This window comes from Arachis duranensis, chromosome 1 (assembly GCF_000817695.3).
Source record: "Arachis duranensis cultivar V14167 chromosome 1, aradu.V14167.gnm2.J7QH, whole genome shotgun sequence".
In the NCBI taxonomy this organism is placed as follows: Eukaryota; Viridiplantae; Streptophyta; class Magnoliopsida; order Fabales; family Fabaceae; genus Arachis; species Arachis duranensis.
In genome coordinates, this window is record NC_029772.3 from 99,992,053 (window position 1) to 100,013,338 (window position 21,286).

A 21,286-nucleotide genomic window follows, 5' to 3' on the forward strand; every position below is an offset into this window, starting at 1 on the left:
GTATCTCCTTCCATCGTGAAACATTTCCAGTTACCGAGACGCCGCCGTGACTAGCCGACGGTGACCGCCTCTTCCCCCAGATCCCAATTGGTCGCACCAACAGCCCCGTGGAAGATAGATGCAACGTGAGTGCATGAAGGTGTCGCACAACCGTCGTCTCGTCAATCATACCCGGTAATCTCTCCGTCCTGATTTTATTCATGTCAATAAGAATCTGAAATAGCCATTCCATTTGCGACACAGACCCTTCATCAAGAACCGATTTCCGGTGTATGTGTCTCCATTGAAGGTGAGTGTATCACATTACGTCCATGGATACATCAATTTTTGAAGAAGCATCGTACGACATTGCATATGACGTGAGTGAGCATTCTAATTTCACCGACGTTAATATTCCGTCTTTGAGTGAAGATGACACACCACTTGTGGAACAGGTAATTTGTGTTTTAGTAGCGTATTTAGTTATGGCTACCTACAACTTGTTTTTAATGTTTTAATTGTTGAGTTATTAGCAGGGATACATTTTGTTATAAGGATTGTGTTTTATTATTTTTTAGTTCACCATGTTGAGATGATGTTTGCAGCTTTGATTAAATTTTTTTTCATTTGTTTTATGATTATGATCATGGATAATAATGTTTTCTATTAGTTTAGTTTGGGTTGTTTATTTGTAGGTATTATCAAAAGATAAGTGGTTGTTGGAAGTGTTTTTATGTGTCAAATGGTCGATGTTTATCTTGTTTCATGATATGTCCTCGATTATCAATTCTAGGGGAAAGAATCTGAAGACGTTATTCAAAAAAAGGATGATGCTACGACAATTAATAATGAAGTGTGAAATATATTTTATTATTGTCACAAAATTAGCGAGATATTGGAAATTGATTAGTTTGCTGTGTTTTATGTTGAATGATACCTTTTCTGAATGGATTTGCAGTTGACGAATCACACTGGAATTCCAATAGAAAAAATTTCATACGTAGGATTGAGATTTGATTCGTTGCAGCAGGCACAAGAGTTCTATTCTAATTATGCAAATAAAGTTGGGTTTGTAACTAGGATTAGGAATACCAACTTTGACAAGACCAGGAAGGAATTAAAGGTACCTATTAACCAATCGATACACTGCAGTCGTGAAAGTTATCGGGAGTCTCGAGTGAAGGCAGCAACGCGGGGAAAGAGAATAACAACAGCCGGATGCAAAGCAAGGATGTGCGTGATGCTTGATAGGCAGAAGGATAATTAGATGGTATCCAAATTAGAATTGAAGCACACTCACACGTGTTTTGCCAAGCAAGTTGTGCATTATAGTGAGTACAAGGAACTGACCATGCATGCCAAGTGTGTGATTCAGAACAACGATGAGGCTAGCATACGGCCCAACAAGACTTATCTCGCACTGGCGAACAAGGTTGGTGGGTCATCAAAGTTGGGTTACTCAGAAAAGGATGTGAGGAACAACATAATGAGGAATCAGCGCTGTGCTAACATAAATGCAGATGTGAAGGAAATGATTAGCTATTTCATGCGAATGAGAGATATAAACTCGAATTTCTTTTATGCAGTTGATGTGGACAAGCTTAAGAGTGCGCTATAGGTAGATGCAAGATGCAGGGCGTCCTATGAATATTTTAGAGATGTGGTATCGTTTGATACAACGTACAGTAGAAACAAGTAAGTTTGTGTGTCTGCCTCCATTGTAAGGGTTTACATTTTTTGCACACTATTGTGATTTAGTAGTTTTTGGCTGTATTTATTGCTGGCATGGACTTCCGTTTGCATCTTTCGTTGTTGTCAACTATCACCGAAAGTTCACTCTACTCGGATCTGCTTTGTTGGGAAATGAGAAAATTCGTAGTTTTGAGTAGGTCTTTAAACAATGGTTGAAGTGCATGGAAACTCCCCTACAGGCCATCATCACGAGCCAGTGCAAATTCATGTTTGGCGCTATTAGGAATGTCTTCCTAGATACTAGACTCTGATGGTGCATATGGCACATAATGAAGAAGATACCACATAAACTCGGAGGATATGCTCGGTACAAAGAAATAGATGCTAAAATGCATGGCACTGTTTGGAATGCCCGTTCTGAAGAATTTTTCGAGAATGATTGGTGTACATTCATTACTAAGTTTAACCTAGAGAAAAATAAATGGCTATCAGGTTTGTTCTGTATTGTGCTCTTATGTTCTTTTTGGATGGTAGGTTTGTCATACATATTCTGTTTTTACTTTACTCGATTTTAGTTCCCGTTTTCATCGAACGATTGGTAACCTATTTGGGTACTTTTATGGAATATCTCTGCTTGAAACGTCGATGTATAGTTGGTTCACTAAGTAGACCTTTATGACAATCGTCGAATGTGGGTTGTAATATATTTTCAAGGTGAATTTTGGGCTGGTATGAGAAGTACCCAATGGAGTGGGGGCATGCACGCCTTTTTTGGTGGTTATGTGCATTGCAAAAGTGGACTCGTTCAGTTCGTTCATAAGTATGACAATTTGCTTGGGAACAAAGAGCAAAAGAAACAGAAGGACGATGCTGCAGACTCTAAAGGAGTTGTCCTATGTTCATCGAGCTCTACAATTGAAAGATAATTTCAGCATGAGTACACAACCTCTAAGTTTAGGGAAGTTCAACATGAATTCAGGAAAAGAGGGGATTGTTTAGTCCGTGGTGTCACTCAAGAGGGTGATTTGTTTCGGGCGACCGTGAATGAGCAATACCTACTATATGGGAAGCCTAGGTCCTGGACGTACATTGTCGAGTTTGACCCAGAGACACACAAGGTTCGGTGCGAATGCAACATGTTTGGATCAAGAGGTATTCTTTGTTGCCACTGTCTTACTATGTTATCCCTCGTTGGAGCAAGAATGTACAACGAAAACACACTTTCATCAAGAGCAACCACAACGAGAAGCGATCAGAAAAAAACCACAACTTATTTAGACGACTGTGTTTACACTTCTATAATGTTGCCCAAGATTTTGTGACATGCGAAGAAGAAGCGGCCATGTTACATTCGAGTCTTGATCAGTTAAGGTCAAAGTTGTTTGATTATCATGCGAACTTGGGGTTTAGGCGTGTTCCAACTACACAAAATAGCACGGTCACACAGCGCGACCCCGCTCTTGGTGAATCTGACATTCAAGGTCATTCAAAGGTTTCAACAAAGGGTCGCCCGAGATTGAAGAGGCTTGGATCTAAACTCGGCACCTCAATCAAGAAATCTATGCGAAAAAAGAATAAGAATTCACCGCCGGTATGTGTTTAGCATTTCGTTAGTTTTAAACCACTTGTTAACATGACTAGATGGATAAAGTTGTAATTGTTATTCACTTTATGTTTATGCATGTTTGTTCTTTTTAGGAAGTTGATCAAGCAATGAATCCAGGTATAATGGGGGGTTATGCTGGGAGAGCGAATGAATCACAGGAGTCATTGAATGCGCAACACATCCAGTGTACAACCTACATAACCAGCTTGTAAAATCATAAATGTCGACAACGCATAAGCAACAAACAAAGTGGAGTAACATGATTTTCCATCACATACACTGTTATTGAACCACGCACGTGGTCTTAGTGTGCACAAGTCCTCCCTCGATAGCACTACGTGTGGTCTACCCTCATATGACACCAAAGTTTGCTACCTATAAAGAGAAGTGTCAACAGCCCATCCTCTGATTCGTTGTTCATTCCGCTCGGTGATTTTTCGTCCCCAAAGTAACGAATAAATAGGTCGGGAAGGAGAAGGTGTGGATGATTTAAAGAGCTGTGTCATCCCAAGAGAGAAAGAGGGGCGATGTGGACTCGGTGTGCGGTAGGAAGAACCTCTTGGAATGATTGTTTGGATTGGATCTATGCTAATGGGTCTCGAGGCGTAAATGCCCTTTTCTATATCTGCCCATATAATTTCGCTCTCCAGATCCCGCTGAGATAAGATGTCAGGATGCCTGTTTGAAATAAAAAATTGCGGTGGTCAACCTTTAGGAATTGTTTAGGAGGCTATAAAAAAACCTTGTATACTAATACCAAAAACAAATTTATGTAGTAATCACTTACCTGTCAAAAAATTCAATAGAATATTCCTCAACCCCTGCATACTCAACCAATGCAATTGACGGTGTTTTTGATTCAAGATCAACTGTCTTGGTTGGTTGATTTGTTGATTCCGACAGGATGGTTGTGATGATTTTTCCTTCTACCCTGTGACGCTGAGGTGTTTTCCTTTGAAGAGTTTTGATGCGAAGTCTGATGCCAATGGGTTGGTCATCGTCGTCATCCGCTTCCGATGATACTGAATGATGGGTTGTGCGCAATGATGCTCTAATAACTCCTTTTTTCATGGTGGATCCCTGAAACCACAATATCAAACAAGTTGTTCACAAACATCTCGAAGTGCTTTCACAGGACACAAAGAACCCAAGATTAACTGATAGAGCATATCATTTAGGTTTATTAAATAATGGCACATCCAGTAACTAGTTTAACCATAACATAAACCCATGCTCGTGTTCCAAACTGCATAGATGCAACTAACAAATTCTAAGAAGGAACATCTTGCTCACCTTAGGGTTCTCTTTTTCATTTGTCCTATTAGTCGTGCCTGCCTCTCCATCCCTCATACGTGGTTGAGGTGTCCTTGTTGAATCAGATCTTTGGCGCAATCTCTTTGCAAGGGGCTCGTCGTCATCATCATCACATTCTGATGCAACTGCATGTGTATCCGGGTGCATCAAAACCTCTCTAACTCCCTCCCTGCGAGTAGATTCCTAAAATCACATCAATAACATAACTTCAACGTAAATGAAAGGTAAAATATAAACTAAACAGTTTACTCGATCTACGTTTAAACATGAAAAAGAAAGATTTAGTGAATGTTAATCTTAACTCACTTTTCTGTGGTCCACATCTTCTCGTTTAGGGTTTGGGTCACTTGTGTCCTCTAGTGTGGCACCTTCCATGCTCCCATCTTCATTCCGGCTAGGTTCGTTGCAATCCTGTTGTTGGTCATTAACTGGTCAAAGACATATACAGCTAAAGCAACATCATGTTCGATAACATGAAAATACGGACATAATAAACGATACACCCGTTAGCGACATCTTCCAGTGCTTAATAATAAAAAGCAAAATCATGAATTTCATGAATTCAAAAAGTCCATTTGTAGTTAATTACATCAGAAAACGTGCTTCGAATTAAAAATTGACGATTTTAACACAACCAATAACTTGAAAAATTAAACAACTTATGCGGGACATAGGACACCGATAGCACTGCGTCAATGAATACCTCCGGTTGAATAGTTTCTGCCATAGCGCTAAGCTCCTTGGCAGTCCATGCAGAAAGCCACGACTCAGGTTCTTGACAACCCTCGAGTTCACCGTGCTTTAGCTTCTGGAAGTACAACACCTGGAGATATTGTATAAACAAGTTAGTTTTACGGATTCACATTTTAGTCACATTAGATTACATTTTAAATTAACAACATTACCAGCAACCCAAACATGCAGCCCTCACAATATTTGTTCTTTTTATGTTGGTACTTCCTAATTACCTGTTCTAGAGAATTAAAAATATGCAATGGCCAACGATATCTCGCCGGATCAGATACATCAAGTACTGTATCGATGTGCCATGGCGAGATTACATGTTGCACGGTCGGGCACAAAAACATCTTCAGCACCAGTAGGATGAAGTGTCTCCAGAACTTCATCTTGTCATCGGGTAGGAAATCGTCAACTGCAACATGGATATGTATAAAATAGGACAAAATAAGCAGTGTCATAGGTAGAACATAGTAATGACTATGAGACCGAAACAAATATGACCAATTCAATGGTGTGTAATAGGTAAAGGTATACTCACCCACGTGCGGAATACCAAAAACACATTGAAAAAGCTCTAGCACAATGCGGATGTTCCCATTTTGTAGCTTGATGGTGCTCATTTCAGTGTCATAGAATTTGGCCAACATCACCATTATGCCTTGCCTCACTTGCCACCTTGGGACAAACTTCAGGAAACTAAAACCAATTTCTTCTATCACATCAAGCTTTGCTTGAGCTTGGTTGGTTACCAGTTCTTTGAACAAGTCCGCGATATAACATGGTGAGCATCTTGTCTCAAGTAATTTCTGTAAAACATACCACGTGACTATCAGAAGCAAACAACTGATAAGGAACTATAACAAGAGCACAAATTTGTGGATGAGATTTTACCGGCTTTCCCATGTATATAAGGTGGTCTCTGCATAAAGAGCAGAAATTGATTCTAAGTATAAATTTCTCTTGTGTTGCCGAAAGTCAACTAAGCTAAAAGTACAAAATATTGGGGGAAATAGAGTCAACATGTAAGAACCTATTATAGTGGAACGAATAGCGAAAAAAATTGAAAACACCCACATAAATTCAGATTGCGAAAATCCAATGTGTCCTACCAAACATGTAACATCTACATGTATAGTAACATAATCAAAATGCGGCGGCAAAAAAACTCCTAGAAACATTTCATAAAAGCTAAATGTGATCACAGTACACACCAATTATAAAATCAATATGCACTATTAAACTTGTGGCTCGGTGAACCATGAAGCAACTAACTATTTTAAAAAATTCATATATATCTCAATGCATTTTTAGCACAAAAAATAAGAAAAATTATTATTTAACCTATTTGTATAATAATGTATCCAATGTATGTACGGAAAAATACTTGTATGCACATTTCATAAATGCTAGATATGATCAAAATATACACTAATTTTAAAATGAATTTGCTGTTATGTGTGTCATAAGAAAATTCACGTCAAGACACAATAAACTATGCAAATTAAAAAAAAACATATAGAACATTAACACCACCACATTTCAGCTTCTGTGTTTTCTAATTCAACACAGACACATGACTAAGAATAACAATACAAACCAGAAGGTTAACCAACGTACACTATCACTAAGAGAATTGCTAACCTGACCATCAAATTTAGACACACCAATTAGAAATTAAATTTGCTAACAAAAAGCACAAGAAACAGCCCATAAAAGCTAAATGTGATCAAAGGACACCTCAATTATAAAATCAATTTACGCCATTGCTCTTGCCACTCGTGAATCATGAGGCAACCAAATATTTAAAGAAACACATATAAATCTCAATGCATTTTTAAAATTAAAAAAAGGAAAGCAATTATTTAACCTATTAATAAACTAACATGTCCAATCTGAGTACGGAAAAACACTTTTACACACATTTCAAAAAGGATAAATATGCTCAAAAGATATACCAATTTTAAAGTGAATTTGTTGTTCTGTCTGTCATAAAAAAATTCAGCACAAGACACAACAAGCTATGCAAATTAAAAAAAATTACCACAAGACCACGCTTTAGCTTCTGTCTTTTCTAATATAACATAGACACATGTTGAACAATAACAATACCAACAGTTATTAAACCATCGTAGACTAAAATGAACAAGATACATCTGATGTAAAGAAGGTGCACTCTCAAAGGCAAATTATTAGACACACCAATTATAATTTCAATTTGCTAACAAAAAGCTTTTAGAAATATTTCTAAAACAGCTAAATATTAACACAAGCCACACCAATTGTAAAATCATCTTGCACCATTGCTCTTGTCGCTCGGTGAATCATGAAGCAACCAAATATTTACAAAAACACATGTTGATCTCAACGGATTTTTAAAATAAAAAAAGATGACAGCAATTATTTAACCTATTTATATAATCACATGTCTAATTTGAGTACAGAAAAATACTGTTGACTATATCAAATCAAAATCAAATTCCTAAGTCCTTTCTTGAATCTTTTATGTAAATAGAATTAATTATAAATCTTTTCCTTTTTAGGTTTAGCTTAATTTTTAGGGATTTTATGATTAGAAATCTTTCCTTTATTGTAGGCTAGTATTTTTCCTTTCTTTCCTATTTTCTAGTTATTCCTATTTTTTTCTCTTCTTTTCCATTTTCTAGTTATTTCTATTTCTATAATTCCTCTATAAAGAGAATGATTCCCTGTTCATTTGATAGAACATTATATTCAAATACTTCAACTTGGTATCAGAGCAGGATCTCTGCACTGTGCCTCTGATTTATAGCTATGGCTGACAGTTCCTCAGTCATTAATCCTGAACAGAAGGAGAACACCACTCATACTCCATCAGATTTAAAATCTGAGCAACGGGTACTAGTTAGTGGTGACTCCCATTCAGTTCAGATCACCACATTTTGACTCAATGGGTCAAATTACCTTAGGTGGTCTCAATCAGTTCAGATGTATATCCGTGGAAGAGGGAAGATTGGATATCTCACTGGTGAGCGAAGCCAGCCTAACATCACTGACCCACAATATCATGTGTGGGATACCGAAAATTCTATGGTGATGACATGACTGGTGAACTCAATGGAGAAGGATATTAGTAATAACTACATGTACTATACCACAGCTAAAGAATTGTAGGATAGTGTTAGGGAGATGTATTCTGATCTTGAGAATAAATCCCAGATTTATGAACTCACTTTAAAAACTAGAGAAATTCAACAAAGGAATGACAATGTCACCAAATATTTCCACACATTGAAGCGGGTGTGGCAGGATCTTGACCACTTCAATAACTACAAGTGGAATTCAGCCGCTGATACCAAACACCACCAACAAACAGTGGAAGAAGGGAGGATATTCCAGTTTCTTGCAGGCCTCAACATGGAGCTAGATGAAGTTCGTGGCAGAATTATTGGAAGAGCAATCCTACCCTCAATTGGAGAAGTATTTGCTGAAGTTAGAAGAGAGGAAACTCGTAGAGCTGTGATGATGGGAAAATGCAAGACTGAACAGACCTCTTTGGAGTCTAATGCATTTTTAGTGGCACCTGCTGCACTTAAAAGTTCATCAAATCAGAAGCACCCCTCCAATCTTTGGTGTGACCACTGCAATAAACCCCGTCACACCCGAGAAACCTGCTGGAAAATTCATGGAAAACCAGCACATCTTAAAGGCAGCAAACCTGGTCCCAAAATACGCTCTACCCCAACTGCTCATGAGGCTGAAAAATCATCATTGAGTAAGGAACAGTTTGAGCAGCTCATAAGGCTGTTAAATTCCAGTTCTGTGTCTAGTACTCCTAGTGGTTCTTTGGCTCAAACAGGTAATTTTAGTATTCCTATGTCCCTTAACTGCACCTCAAACTTGAATGCACCATGGATTGTCGATTCAGGTGCATCTGACCATATGACCAGCCTCTCCCCTTTATTTAAAACTTATTCTCCTTGCTTTGAAAATGAAAAAATTAGAGTTGCTGATGGTAGTTTTTCATCTATTGCTGGAAAAGGTACAATTAAACTGTCCAAAAATATTGACCTAAGAAATGTCCTACATGTACCAAAACTTTCTTGTAATCTTCTCTCTATTAGTAAGATCTGCAAGGATTCCAATTGTGCTGTGACATTCTTTGACACTTATGGTATTTTTCAGGACCGGACTTCGGGGAAGATGATTGGCAGTGCTAAGATGATGGATGGGCTTTATCACTTTGAGGATATTTCGGAGGATAAAATAGCTCAAGGATTTAGTGGTATAAGTTCTATGCCTATAAAGGACCAAATAATTCTCTGGCACAATAGACTAGGACACCCTAGTTTTCAATATCTCAAACATTTGTTTCCAAGTTTGTTTAAAAATATTGATTCTTCCTTACTTAAATGTGAAAGTTGTATTCGTTCAAAAAGCCATAGAGCTCCTTATTACTCTCAACCTTATCATGCATCTAAACCTTTCCACTTGATTCATAGTGATGTATGGGGTCCATCAAAAATAACAACTCAATTTGGAAAAAAATGGTTTGTAACTTTTATCGATGACCACACACGACTATGTTGGATCTATCTCATGCATGAAAAATCTGAGGTTTCTAAAATTTTTCAGTATTTTTCAACAATGGTAGAAACACAATTTGACACAAAAATTTCAATATTAAGAAGTGATAATGGCACTGAATACTTTAATAAAAATCTTGGTGAATTTCTTCAAAAGAAAGGTATTCAACATCAATCTACATGCCCCAATACACCCCAACAAAATGGCATTGCTGAAAGGAAGAATAAACACCTTCTTGAAGTAGCACGTGCCATTATGTTTGAGGGTAATGTTCCAAAGTATTTATGGGGAGATGCTGTTCTAACAGCAGCCTATCTCATAAATCGAATGCCCACACGTGTGTTAAATTACTGCACACCGTTGGATACTTTCAAAAAGAATTTTCCAGCATGTAGGTTGCATTCTGACTTACCTTTAAAAGTATTTGGTTGCACTGTGTTTTTACATACACCTTCATATCGAAGTAAACTTGATCCAAGGGCAGAAAAATGCATTTTTATTGGCTATTCCCCAAGTCAAAAGGGTTATAAATGTTTCAATCCACACACCAAGAAATTTCATGTAAGTATGGATGTTACTTTTTTGGAACATGAAACCTTTTTTCAAAAGAATTCTCTTCAGGGGGAGAGTCTAAGGGAAGAAAATTTTTTGCATGAACCTTTACCCACTCCTATCTTACATATTGAGGATACAACTTCCACTAACCAAGTAAAGTCTGAAACAATTGCAAAACAAGATGTGAAAACCAATTCTGAAATTGTGCCAGAATTAGTTGGAATCCAAACAGGAAAAGAAATACCACAAGAAAAGGAGCTTCGGTGTTATGTTCGGAAATATCCCAAGAAGACTAGAGAACAGCCCATCATCTCTGTACCAATCCAATCTGAAAACCCGGAAGACGGCCCGACTATAGTACTTCAGGAACTTCCAGGTAAATCTGAAATTGTCACTTCTAATAATAATTTGCCAATAGCCCTTAGGAAAGAAACCAGAACCTGCACCAAAAAAGTACTCAAAAACAGCACCAACCATCCTATTTCCAATTATGTCTCTTACCAAAATCTCTCTCAAAAACATCGAGCTTTTACTTCTAAAATTACAAATCTGTTTGAGCCTAGGAATATAGAGGAAGCACTAGATGATCCCAATTGAAAATTAGCAGTGATGGAAGAGTGGCATGCACTCAAGAAAAATGAAACTTGGGAGATTGTAGATCTGCCACAGAATACAAAATTGGTTGGCTGCAGGTGGGTTTTTACCATCAAGTGCAATGCTGATGGAAGCATAGAGAGGTATAAGGCTAGGTTAGTAGCTAGGGGATATACACAAACCTATGATAGCATAATAAGCAAGCTGTCAATGAATGATATCTTCAAGCCAGCTTGAGGGGGAGTGTTGACTAGATCAAATCAAAATCAAATTCCTAATTCCTTTCTTGAATCTTTTATGTAAATAGAATTAATTATAAATCTTTTCCTTTTTAGGTTTAGCTTAATTTTTAGGGATTTTATGATTAGAAATCTTTCCTTTATTTTAGGCTAGTATTTTTCCTTTCTTTCCTATTTTCTAGTTATTTCTATTTCTGTAATTCCTCTATAAAGAGGCTGATTCCCTGTACATTTTATAACACAATACATTCAAACACTTCAATTAATACTTTTTTGCACATTACAAAAAGACTAAATATGCTCAAAATATATACTCATTCTCAACTGAATTTGTTGCTCTGTGTATCACAAGAAAATACACCACAAGACACATTAAGCAAATTAAACCCAATATATATATATATATATAAAGGAAAATTGCTAAAATGAACAAGACACATATGATTACTCTCAAGTCTCATCAGCAAATTATTAGACACACCAATTATAAATTCAATTTGTTAATAAAAAGCTCATATAAACATTTCCATAAAAGATAAATGTTAACACAGACCACACCAATTATAAAATCAATTTGCGCACCGCTGCACTTGTCGCTTGGTGAATCATGAAGCAACCAACTATTTAATAAAAAACACATAGATCTCAATGCATTTTTTAAAACAAAAAATGAGGACAACAATTATTTAACCTCTTTGTATAATAATATGTCCAGCTTGAGTACGGAAAAACACTTTTACGCACACTTCAAAAAGGCCAAATATGCCCCCGAAAGAGATACCAATTTTTATCTGAATTTTCTATTTTATATGTCATAAGAAAGTTCAGCACAAGACACAATAAGCTATGCAAATTAAAAAAATAAACATTAAGACATTAAATTAAGACCACATTTCATCTTCTGTGTTTTCTAATTCAACATAGACCCATATTAAATAATAACAATACAAACAGTAATTTAGCCATCAAACACTATCGCTCCCCGAATTTCTAAAATGATCAAGACACATCTGATAAATTATATTAAATTTATCAAATTATATTATCACATGCATCTATCCTAAATAAATTATAGTACTAAAGTATCTGTAACAATATTAAAATTAAAAGATGAGAAAAAGGTACTAAAAAGTATGAGACAACAACTTTGTTATGAAGGGTGACCACAGAGGCACTACACCAAATAATGTTTTAGAGTCTCCAAATAACACAACAAAGCCACAAGGGATAAACTGAAAATCGTCCCAACAACAAAAACTATTCAATAACTGATAACACCATTTTTGTCAGATAACTGATAGAAAACAGCATGCGAAACCACCTTGGTCCAGGGAACAAGTTCAACAAAAAAATAATTCATTCACCAGTTCCCAAGTTTTTTCACAGCCAACAGACACAGACCCATGTTTCATCCTTCTCAATCCAAATGTAATGCTCAAAATTAGAAATCTATATCAGCACCTAGTTTAAATCTCAAAGACCCACTTACCTCTTAGTGTGGCGGTGGTGCCGAAGGAAAGACACTCTTCTAGTCGGGCTTATCCGCGAGTCAAGGAGCGGTGCTCGGTAGGAGGGCGAAGCCAGAAAGCCATGGGGTTTCTAGTGAACCCACACGACCCGATGAATGCAGCCACGGTGTGTGGTGAGACGGCACGAGGTTGCTACGTGGTGTTGAAGGCCGGACAGACAGATGCGTCTTCAAGGCACCTTCGACGATGACATGCACCAGAGCCGGCGGCTTCACAGTGTCTATGGGTGCGTACTCTTGACGTCGTGGTCAGGTGGTCCGCATGGCGTTGACTTCTCTTGACGGCAGAGACCGGCGAAGACGGCAACAATAGAGGTTATGCGGCACTGGATGCTAATAGGGGGTTGGGAGAGATCGTCCACGATAAGTCAATGTGGGTCTATGATAAACTAGGTTTAACGAGGTAAATTAGGTTTAATCCTGGTTAACTTGGATGTGGCTTTTGTAAGTGAATGGACTTGGTGTCCAGCCCAACTAAAGTTGGCAGAAAGAATGTTGGTAATGTAGCATGATTTATAATGAAAACAAAAATTCAATGCAATAAATATAGTTAATCAATCTTGGACAATATCAATAGAGAGGATGATAATGAGTATTTACTTTTGTTATTGTCGAATGATAAACAAAGCACTTTCATTAGAACTATACGAAATTCTGCCACTGAGATCACATATCAACAACAGCGTCTCATTGACCGCATTCAGCAATATGTGGATTATCGCAGATTCCAAATAATGATTGCTTTGATGGAAGGATGGAGGACAATGACCATAATGGACAATGACGCCTCAGCTAGGATTTTTTATTCACTTTTTTGGAACTCATACTATAGAATAAGGGCACTATATCCTTTAATAATAATATTTTTTATTTAAAAAAATTGTTAATTTCTACTTCAATAGTTACCCAAATAATGATAAAAAGTGTGGAGTCACTATGTTTAGCCATTTTTTGTTTGTACATTGAATTTTTTATTTTATCATATGTATTTTTTGTGTCCGATTAGTGGATTCACAAGTATTAATGTGTCTAAACATATCTTGTTAATTCACTATTTAGCCATTAACAAAACTATTTGTGAAAATATTTATACTTAAATATGTAATTATTAAATTTAAAGTTTAACCAGTGAGTAATAATTTTACTTGCTTTCAATTCTTTTTAAATATTAGTGGTTGAATTTATAGATATTTTTTCATAATTCATGAGTAAAATTTTTAAACCTTCTTACTCTTATATTAAAACCAATTTAAACAAGTACAATCTAACATGAAATAAAATTTGTCTTTAAATTACTTTTTTATTATCATAATAAAAAACTATTATGAAGAATAATTTTTGTTAAAATTTACATATAAATGCTTTATACATAGTATCATATCTATTATTGGAATCAAAGTAATATGACCAATATTATTAATTGTTGAAACTTACCAATATATTTTATCTATTTTTGAGTTAAAGTAGTTATGTTTATACTTAAAAATAATTTCATATTTTTATTAGTTTAAATACCTATCAAAACTTTCAAAGATAAGATAAACGCATAATATCTTGTCTCTTGTAGAATGATAGAAATGATTTGTATCTAAATTCTTGAATTATTGATACGTAAAATAACAATTATTGATATAGGTTATTTCCATAAAAAAAAAATTTGTTGCAATAGAAACAAAAGTAATATTGATTATTCAATAATTAAAGTTGATTTCTCCATCCAATACAACTATTTCTTCACCAAAAGCAAATCTTGATTATGTGTAAAAAATAATTTAAGATATTACTCAAACATTTATCAAGTGTTTTATAACAGTACAAATTAACTAAGGAGTCTTTTTCCAAATTATGAATTTGATTTTAACTAACAACATTGTTTGAGGGTGATCAAGTTAGATCTTAAATATGAAATCCTCAATTACATTTGATAGTATTTTAAACCGTAAGTATACTCTATTTCATCTATGATGAAAGAATAAAAATGCAATGTTACTTGAATTAAAAGTTAGTGCATTTTATTTTTTGAATGAATTTCAACCGAAATCAAGCTCCAAAGAAATGTTGTTGTCATCATATCCCATGACCATAAACAAAGGCAAAATTTCTTTGCCACGATATACAACCGTAATAACTTTATCAAATATTATATTTTTCTTTTTAGATGTGTGACAAAAAGTCAATATGGTTGAGGTTATTTGTTTCAATTGATTCTTCTCAAAATTTAGTTCTCTTATAACTATATCAAATAAGTACAATTGTTTAATCTCATTATCTCACATGCTAATTCTACACATAATACACAATATATTAAAATTTAATCAATTTAAAATAATTAACAATTAAAAAACTTATATTATCGTAGTTAATAAAACTTATTTTACATGTTTAGTACTATTCTTCATTGATATGAAATATCATTGAGAGCTCATGCTAATAATTATGGTCTTAAGATATTGTTAGTGTTAGAAATATAACCATTCATGTTGCCCATTTCTATGAGCTTAAACTTTTGGAAAAAGTGATATCATGATATGATATCAAAATTCTATGTCAACAAACCCAAAAGAGATTCTTGCTTGATGGGATACGATAGAAATATAATCATTCATATTGTCTTCTCATATTAGCTTAAATTTTTAGGAGAAGTGGTATCAAGACAATTAAAAGATATTCAAGTGACAAATAATATATGTCAATATGATATTAAATCCTATGTGCTTCATTTTTTAATAGTATCATTAAATTCTCTATCCTCCTGTATCAATCCAAGAATAAAACATGCATTCGTAGAAGTAGCATGGAGTGATTAATTATAACATTTTTAAAAATCATTAATTAAAATACATCGAGTGAACACCCAACCCGGTCTCTAATCATTACTTTAAAGGACAAAATATCCTTCGAAAAAAAAAATCTCAATCTGGAACCTTTTCTTAACGTAATGAGACAATATGATTCTTCTGTCATCTTTGCCGTTAACTTGTAGCGAAAAATTGCTTAGCTGACATATTAAGTGACATGTTGTTATTGTCAAATTGGTTTGGGACCTATTTGTCTCTAAATCCAAATTACTTAAAGACATAATTATCTCTATTTACTCAAACAAAACATTGTCATTTTGACATCAAATTAGTCATAGATTTATTTGTCCTAAACGAATTTTTGATACAACATTTTTTCAAATTATTTTTTTGAGTAAAGTACTCTTTTTATCCCTAATATTTGGAGTACATTTTAAAGTTATCCTAACATTTAAATCGTTCTATTTAAGTATCTAACATTTCAAAATCATGTCTTGTTGTTAGTGATTTGTTAACAGAATTGACGGTAGGACAACATTGAGATGATAAGGACTTAAATAAGATGAAAATATTGGGGATAAAAACGATAAATTACTCTTAAAAGAATGACCGAATAAAGTAAAATGAAATTAAATTTTAACGAAATAAATTGCATTATGAATTCAAGATTTTTACTCATCATGAAATGCTTGCAGAATAACTAGTAGATAAGCTTTTGAAACAAAAAAATAGCATGATAGATGTATATTAAAGTGTAAATTATGCATTTTTGTTTCTAATGTACCAAAATTATTTAATGGTTAATTTCAATAAATTTTTAGTTTTAATTGTAAAAAAAAAAAATTTTATCCTTCAATAATAGTAATTTTTTACAGTACATATTTATCTAATTATTTTTTTAATAGTATCTAAGTAGATTACTCTTAATTATATTATTTTTCTTTTAATTGAATTTATTTTTTTAATTTTACTTTTAAATATTTTTACTTATCCTGAAATGCTTATAAAATGACTAGTAGATAAGCTTTTGAGAGAGAAAATAAGAGCAAGCTACATATATAATAAAGTATGCATTATATATTCTTTTTTATAATGTATTGAACTCATTTAATGTTTAATTTAATAAAATTTTAATTTTATTCTTCAATAATATAAAATTTTTACAGTAGATAATTATTCAGTTATTTATTTAATCAGATCTAAGTAAATTATTCTTAATCACACTACTTTCATTTTAAATAAATTTATTTTTTAAATTTTAATCTTAATTAAATTAGGAAAAATCACATAAACAAACTGAATGAGACTCAATTGATTCGATTTACATTTTTTCAATATAAATCTAATTCAATTGATTCGAATTAGTAGATGTACTAGTAAATCAAATTCATTAGTGTCGAGTTACTATGAAAAAACATTTTAGCAAAGTAGCCCATAGGTAAATCAAATCAATAAGTTTCGATTTAGGTCCCATGGTAAAACGAGTCAAGATGCTTTGATTTCTAGCCCATGGTAAATCGAATTGAGTGAATTTGATTTATAGCAAACATAGCCCATAGGTAAACCGAATGTAATAAATTTGATTTACTAGTATTATCCCTATATATAAATTCGAATTCAATTATTTTGAATTACATTTTACAACTTCCTCCACCCCAAACCATACCAAAGAGAGAAAAGTTGTGCAACAATACCACAAGATTCAAAATTGCGAAAATAGAAGACAATTTGGATCGTATCTATCGGTTGGACGGAGTTGTCCATATTGTTGGTAGCATCCATGAAAAGGTTAGTGAATGAAATTTATTTTCTTTGATAAAGATCAGAATTGTTAGTAATATTAATTCTCTTAGAATTTGATTATAAGTGTTATTAGAATTTTTAAACTACAAGTGGTAGTTAGAGTAGTGATTTAGTAATTTGTTAAAATTTTGAAACTACAACTGCAAGTTAGAGGAGTAATAAATAACTGTTAATTAGAGTAGTAATTAGAGATTCTCTTAGAATTTATAAGGTTTAAATGTTAGAAGTTTAGTTAGAAGTTAATTTAATTTAGTTCAATTTAAGTCTAAAATGTGAGATTAACTAGGCGCTAGAAGTTTAGTTAGAATTTAATTTAATTTAATTTAAGTCTTACATGTTAGATTAAGTAGGTTCTATTAGAATTTAATTTCAGGTTTGTAATATATTTTACATTAATTGTTATGGTTCTTAGAGATTTTTTTATTATTGTGCAGCCCCACCGATGTAACACCAGCATGAGGAGGCAGCACAATATGCTCCTAAATGATAGGATCATACTGTATTTGCAGATGGCCAGCTTAGCCCATATTGCGAAACTCCACGATTACTGGTTTATGTTGGATAAGCCGCTAGTTAGTGCATTTGTGGAGTGATGGCGTCTAAAGACGCATACGTTTCATGTGTCATTTGGGGGGTGCATGATTACACTACATGATGTTGTGTACTAGTTAGGCCTCCTGATCGACGAACAGTACATCAATGGATATTTGACGGACTTCAAGAGGTATATTGAGGGCGACCGATTTGCATGGGTCTACTTCGAGCAGCTATTGAGTGTGTTACCTTTGGCGGACTGCATTGACAAGTTCACTGTGAAGTGCACTTGGATACAGGAGACATTCCTTTCCTCAGGGCGCAGACGAAGAGACAGTTAGGAGGTACGCAAGGGCGTACATCATAATGCTGTTATCGACCCAACTCTTTGGTGACAAGTCCGGTACACGTATGAATATTCGATGGCTATTGTACGCAGCGAGATTAGAGAACATGGACAGATATAGCTGGGGATCCGCAACTCTCTTGTAGTTATACCGGTACTTGTGTCGTGTGACTAACAGAAACGTGGTTAAGTTGGCCGGTCCATTGCAGCTCCTCCAATCATCGATCTTCTGACGGTTCCCAGATTTTAGGCCCGATGGGTTTGACGCCTTTCATTGGCCGTTGGCGATGAGGTACTTGGAACTCAGCTAGACCTGCAGTGTCCTGTGAATCTTTGGTCCCGAAGCCGAAGTCTACATCCGGGAACCCATGCATGTTGTCTCATGGCATCTAAGTCTAGAGTTGAAAAGTGCGAGGGATACTACTGAGTTTCCAAGCTCGATGCTCCACCAACCCCAACAGGAATACTCCTCCCTATATCATCATTACTATCATCATCAATCATGGCGGACTCCACATCATCATCATCCCACAGTACATTTTTCACAGCATTTAGTTTTCCAAACTCTCCAGAAATTGGGATCACAACATGAGTATTCCTGTTATCACCTATTTTTGCGATATCATCGCAGTTTAGATCAATTGCAAAAGATGGAGATGCCATCAAATCTTTCGCATATGCCATTACAGGCAGATATGAAGATGCAACAACAGGGGTTGAACTATAAGCTATTGCCACTGGTGCTAATTGATGATTCTAGTTCGATGCCTCTGAACTAGAGACCACATCCCAAAACTTGGCCAATAGTTCATGAGTTCTCACCTCGAGAAATTAGTGACGACAGTGAAATAAAACTTGCAAATCGTCGTCACTGTCTATTACAAATGAGTCGTACTTTATCCCATCGTGAACAACAGAAATCGAAATTCTATAAAATAATTTCTCTACTCGTTTCATTCCATACAGTACCAATTTCTAGAGTATGGTATTATGAAAATCAACAGAACTCGTAGAAGGTCTGATAAAGACACTCAACAAATTTTTATCAGTAAATTTTATTCCTTCTTGTGTTTTTTTCTTAATCGTCCCTCTATAGTGCATTAGAACTAAAAAATTGTTTCCACTCTATTAAACACGATCCTACTTATATAGCACATACTCCTTAGTAAATCGAATTAAATGAATTCAATTTAATCAAAATGCATGCCTATACTAAATAATCGAATCAATATGAGTCGATTTAGTGTATGTAATGCTCTTCCTTAATAAATTTGATCCTAATTGATTGAATTTACATTGACTTGGTTGCTATATATGCTAATTCGAATTATATTGCTTCGATTTATATAGTAATGGCGAAGACGAGACATCCATGAACCATGTTTACATTTAGGACATTTATATAAAATTAAATCTCATTTGGTTTGTTTACGTGATTTGTCCATTACATTACTTTTATTCAAAGTAAATTTATTTTTATTAAGAGTAAAATTAAAAAAATAAATTGAATAAGTATCTATCGTAAAAAAATTGATATTATTAAAAGATAATAAAAATTTATTTTAAAGTTAAAAATTAAATTAAAAATTAAAAAATTCGTATATTAAAGACAAAAGGTATAATTTATAATTTATTATATATGTACCTTTTTTTTCTCTTTTCTATAAATTTATCTACTAATCATTTTACAAGTATAAGTAAAAATTTTGAATTCGTAATTAAATTCATTTCGTTAAAATTCACTTTCATTTTATTAGATTTGGTAATTTTTTTTAAGAGTAATGCATTGTTTTTGTCTCCTAATGTTCTAAAAGACAAATTTTAAACATTAAAAACCTAAATATAACGATTTAAATATTATGGATAACTTTGAAATTTACCCCAAACATTAAGGACAAAAAACAATACTTACTCTCCTTTTATTATTGTTACGATATTCATTATATTAATGTTATTCTTTTGGTTGACGATATTAACGGTAAATAATCAATTACATTAATTATTTGGTTTGACTAAAAAATATAAATTGATTTTGTTTTAATTTATATTAATTTTTTTGTTTTATATAATTGAGTAAAGTATCATTTTTGTCTTCAATGTTTGGGGTAAGTCCCAAAATTGTCCATAACGTTTCAATCGTCCTATTTAAGTCCCTAACGTTTCAAAACTGACTCAATGTTGTCCTGCCGTTAGGGATCTGTTAACAGAATTGACGGCGGGACAAAATTGAGACGATTTTGAAACGTTAGGGATTTAAATAAGACGAAAACATTGGGACAAAAATGATACATAGAAATAAATTTTAATTTTATCATTCAATAATATCATTTTTCTACTATATATAGTATTCAATTATTTTTTAATCACATCTAAGTAAATTACACTTAATCATATTACTTTCATTTTAAATAAATAAATTTTTTTATAATTTTACTCTTAAAGATTTTTAGTTATCCTGAAATGTATAAAAAATAATTATTGAAATGTATAATTAAAAAATAATTGAATACTATATATAGTAAAAAAATGATATTATTGAATGATAAAATTAAAATTTATTTCTATGTATCATTTTTGTCCCAATGTTTTCGTCCTATTTAAGTACCTAATGTTTCAAAATCGTCTCAATTTTGTCCCGCCGTCAATTCTGTTAACGATCCCTGATAACAGGATAACATTGAGTCAATTTTAAAATGTTAAAGACTTAAATAGGACGATTGAAACGTTCGACACAACTTTAAGACTTAACCTAAATGTTGGGGATAAAAACAATACTTTACTCTATATATTTTGATTAATAATTTTTAAAAATATTATAATTAATAATGTATTTAATTTAATTAAAATAAATATCAAATTATTTAATATTTTATTTGACCACATTAATTATAACTAATTAATTACATCAATTATTTAATTTGTTTGAAATAAATGAATTGATCTTGTTTTAATTTATATTTATTTTTCGGGATTGAACTTTTTTTTTTTTTAAAT

General features: G+C 33.6%; 1 protein-coding gene across 1 annotated transcript; it reads left to right on the forward strand.

Moving 5' to 3' along the window:
- Positions 1-311: 311 nt before the first annotated feature.
- LOC107471573 (uncharacterized) lies at positions 312-1,246 on the forward strand. Its single transcript, XM_016091065.1, has 3 exons — positions 312-434; positions 773-832; positions 938-1,246. Exons 1-3 carry the CDS (start codon positions 312-314, stop codon positions 1,244-1,246), a joined length of 492 nt encoding a protein of 163 aa, XP_015946551.1.
- Positions 1,247-21,286: the final 20,040 nt, after the last annotated feature.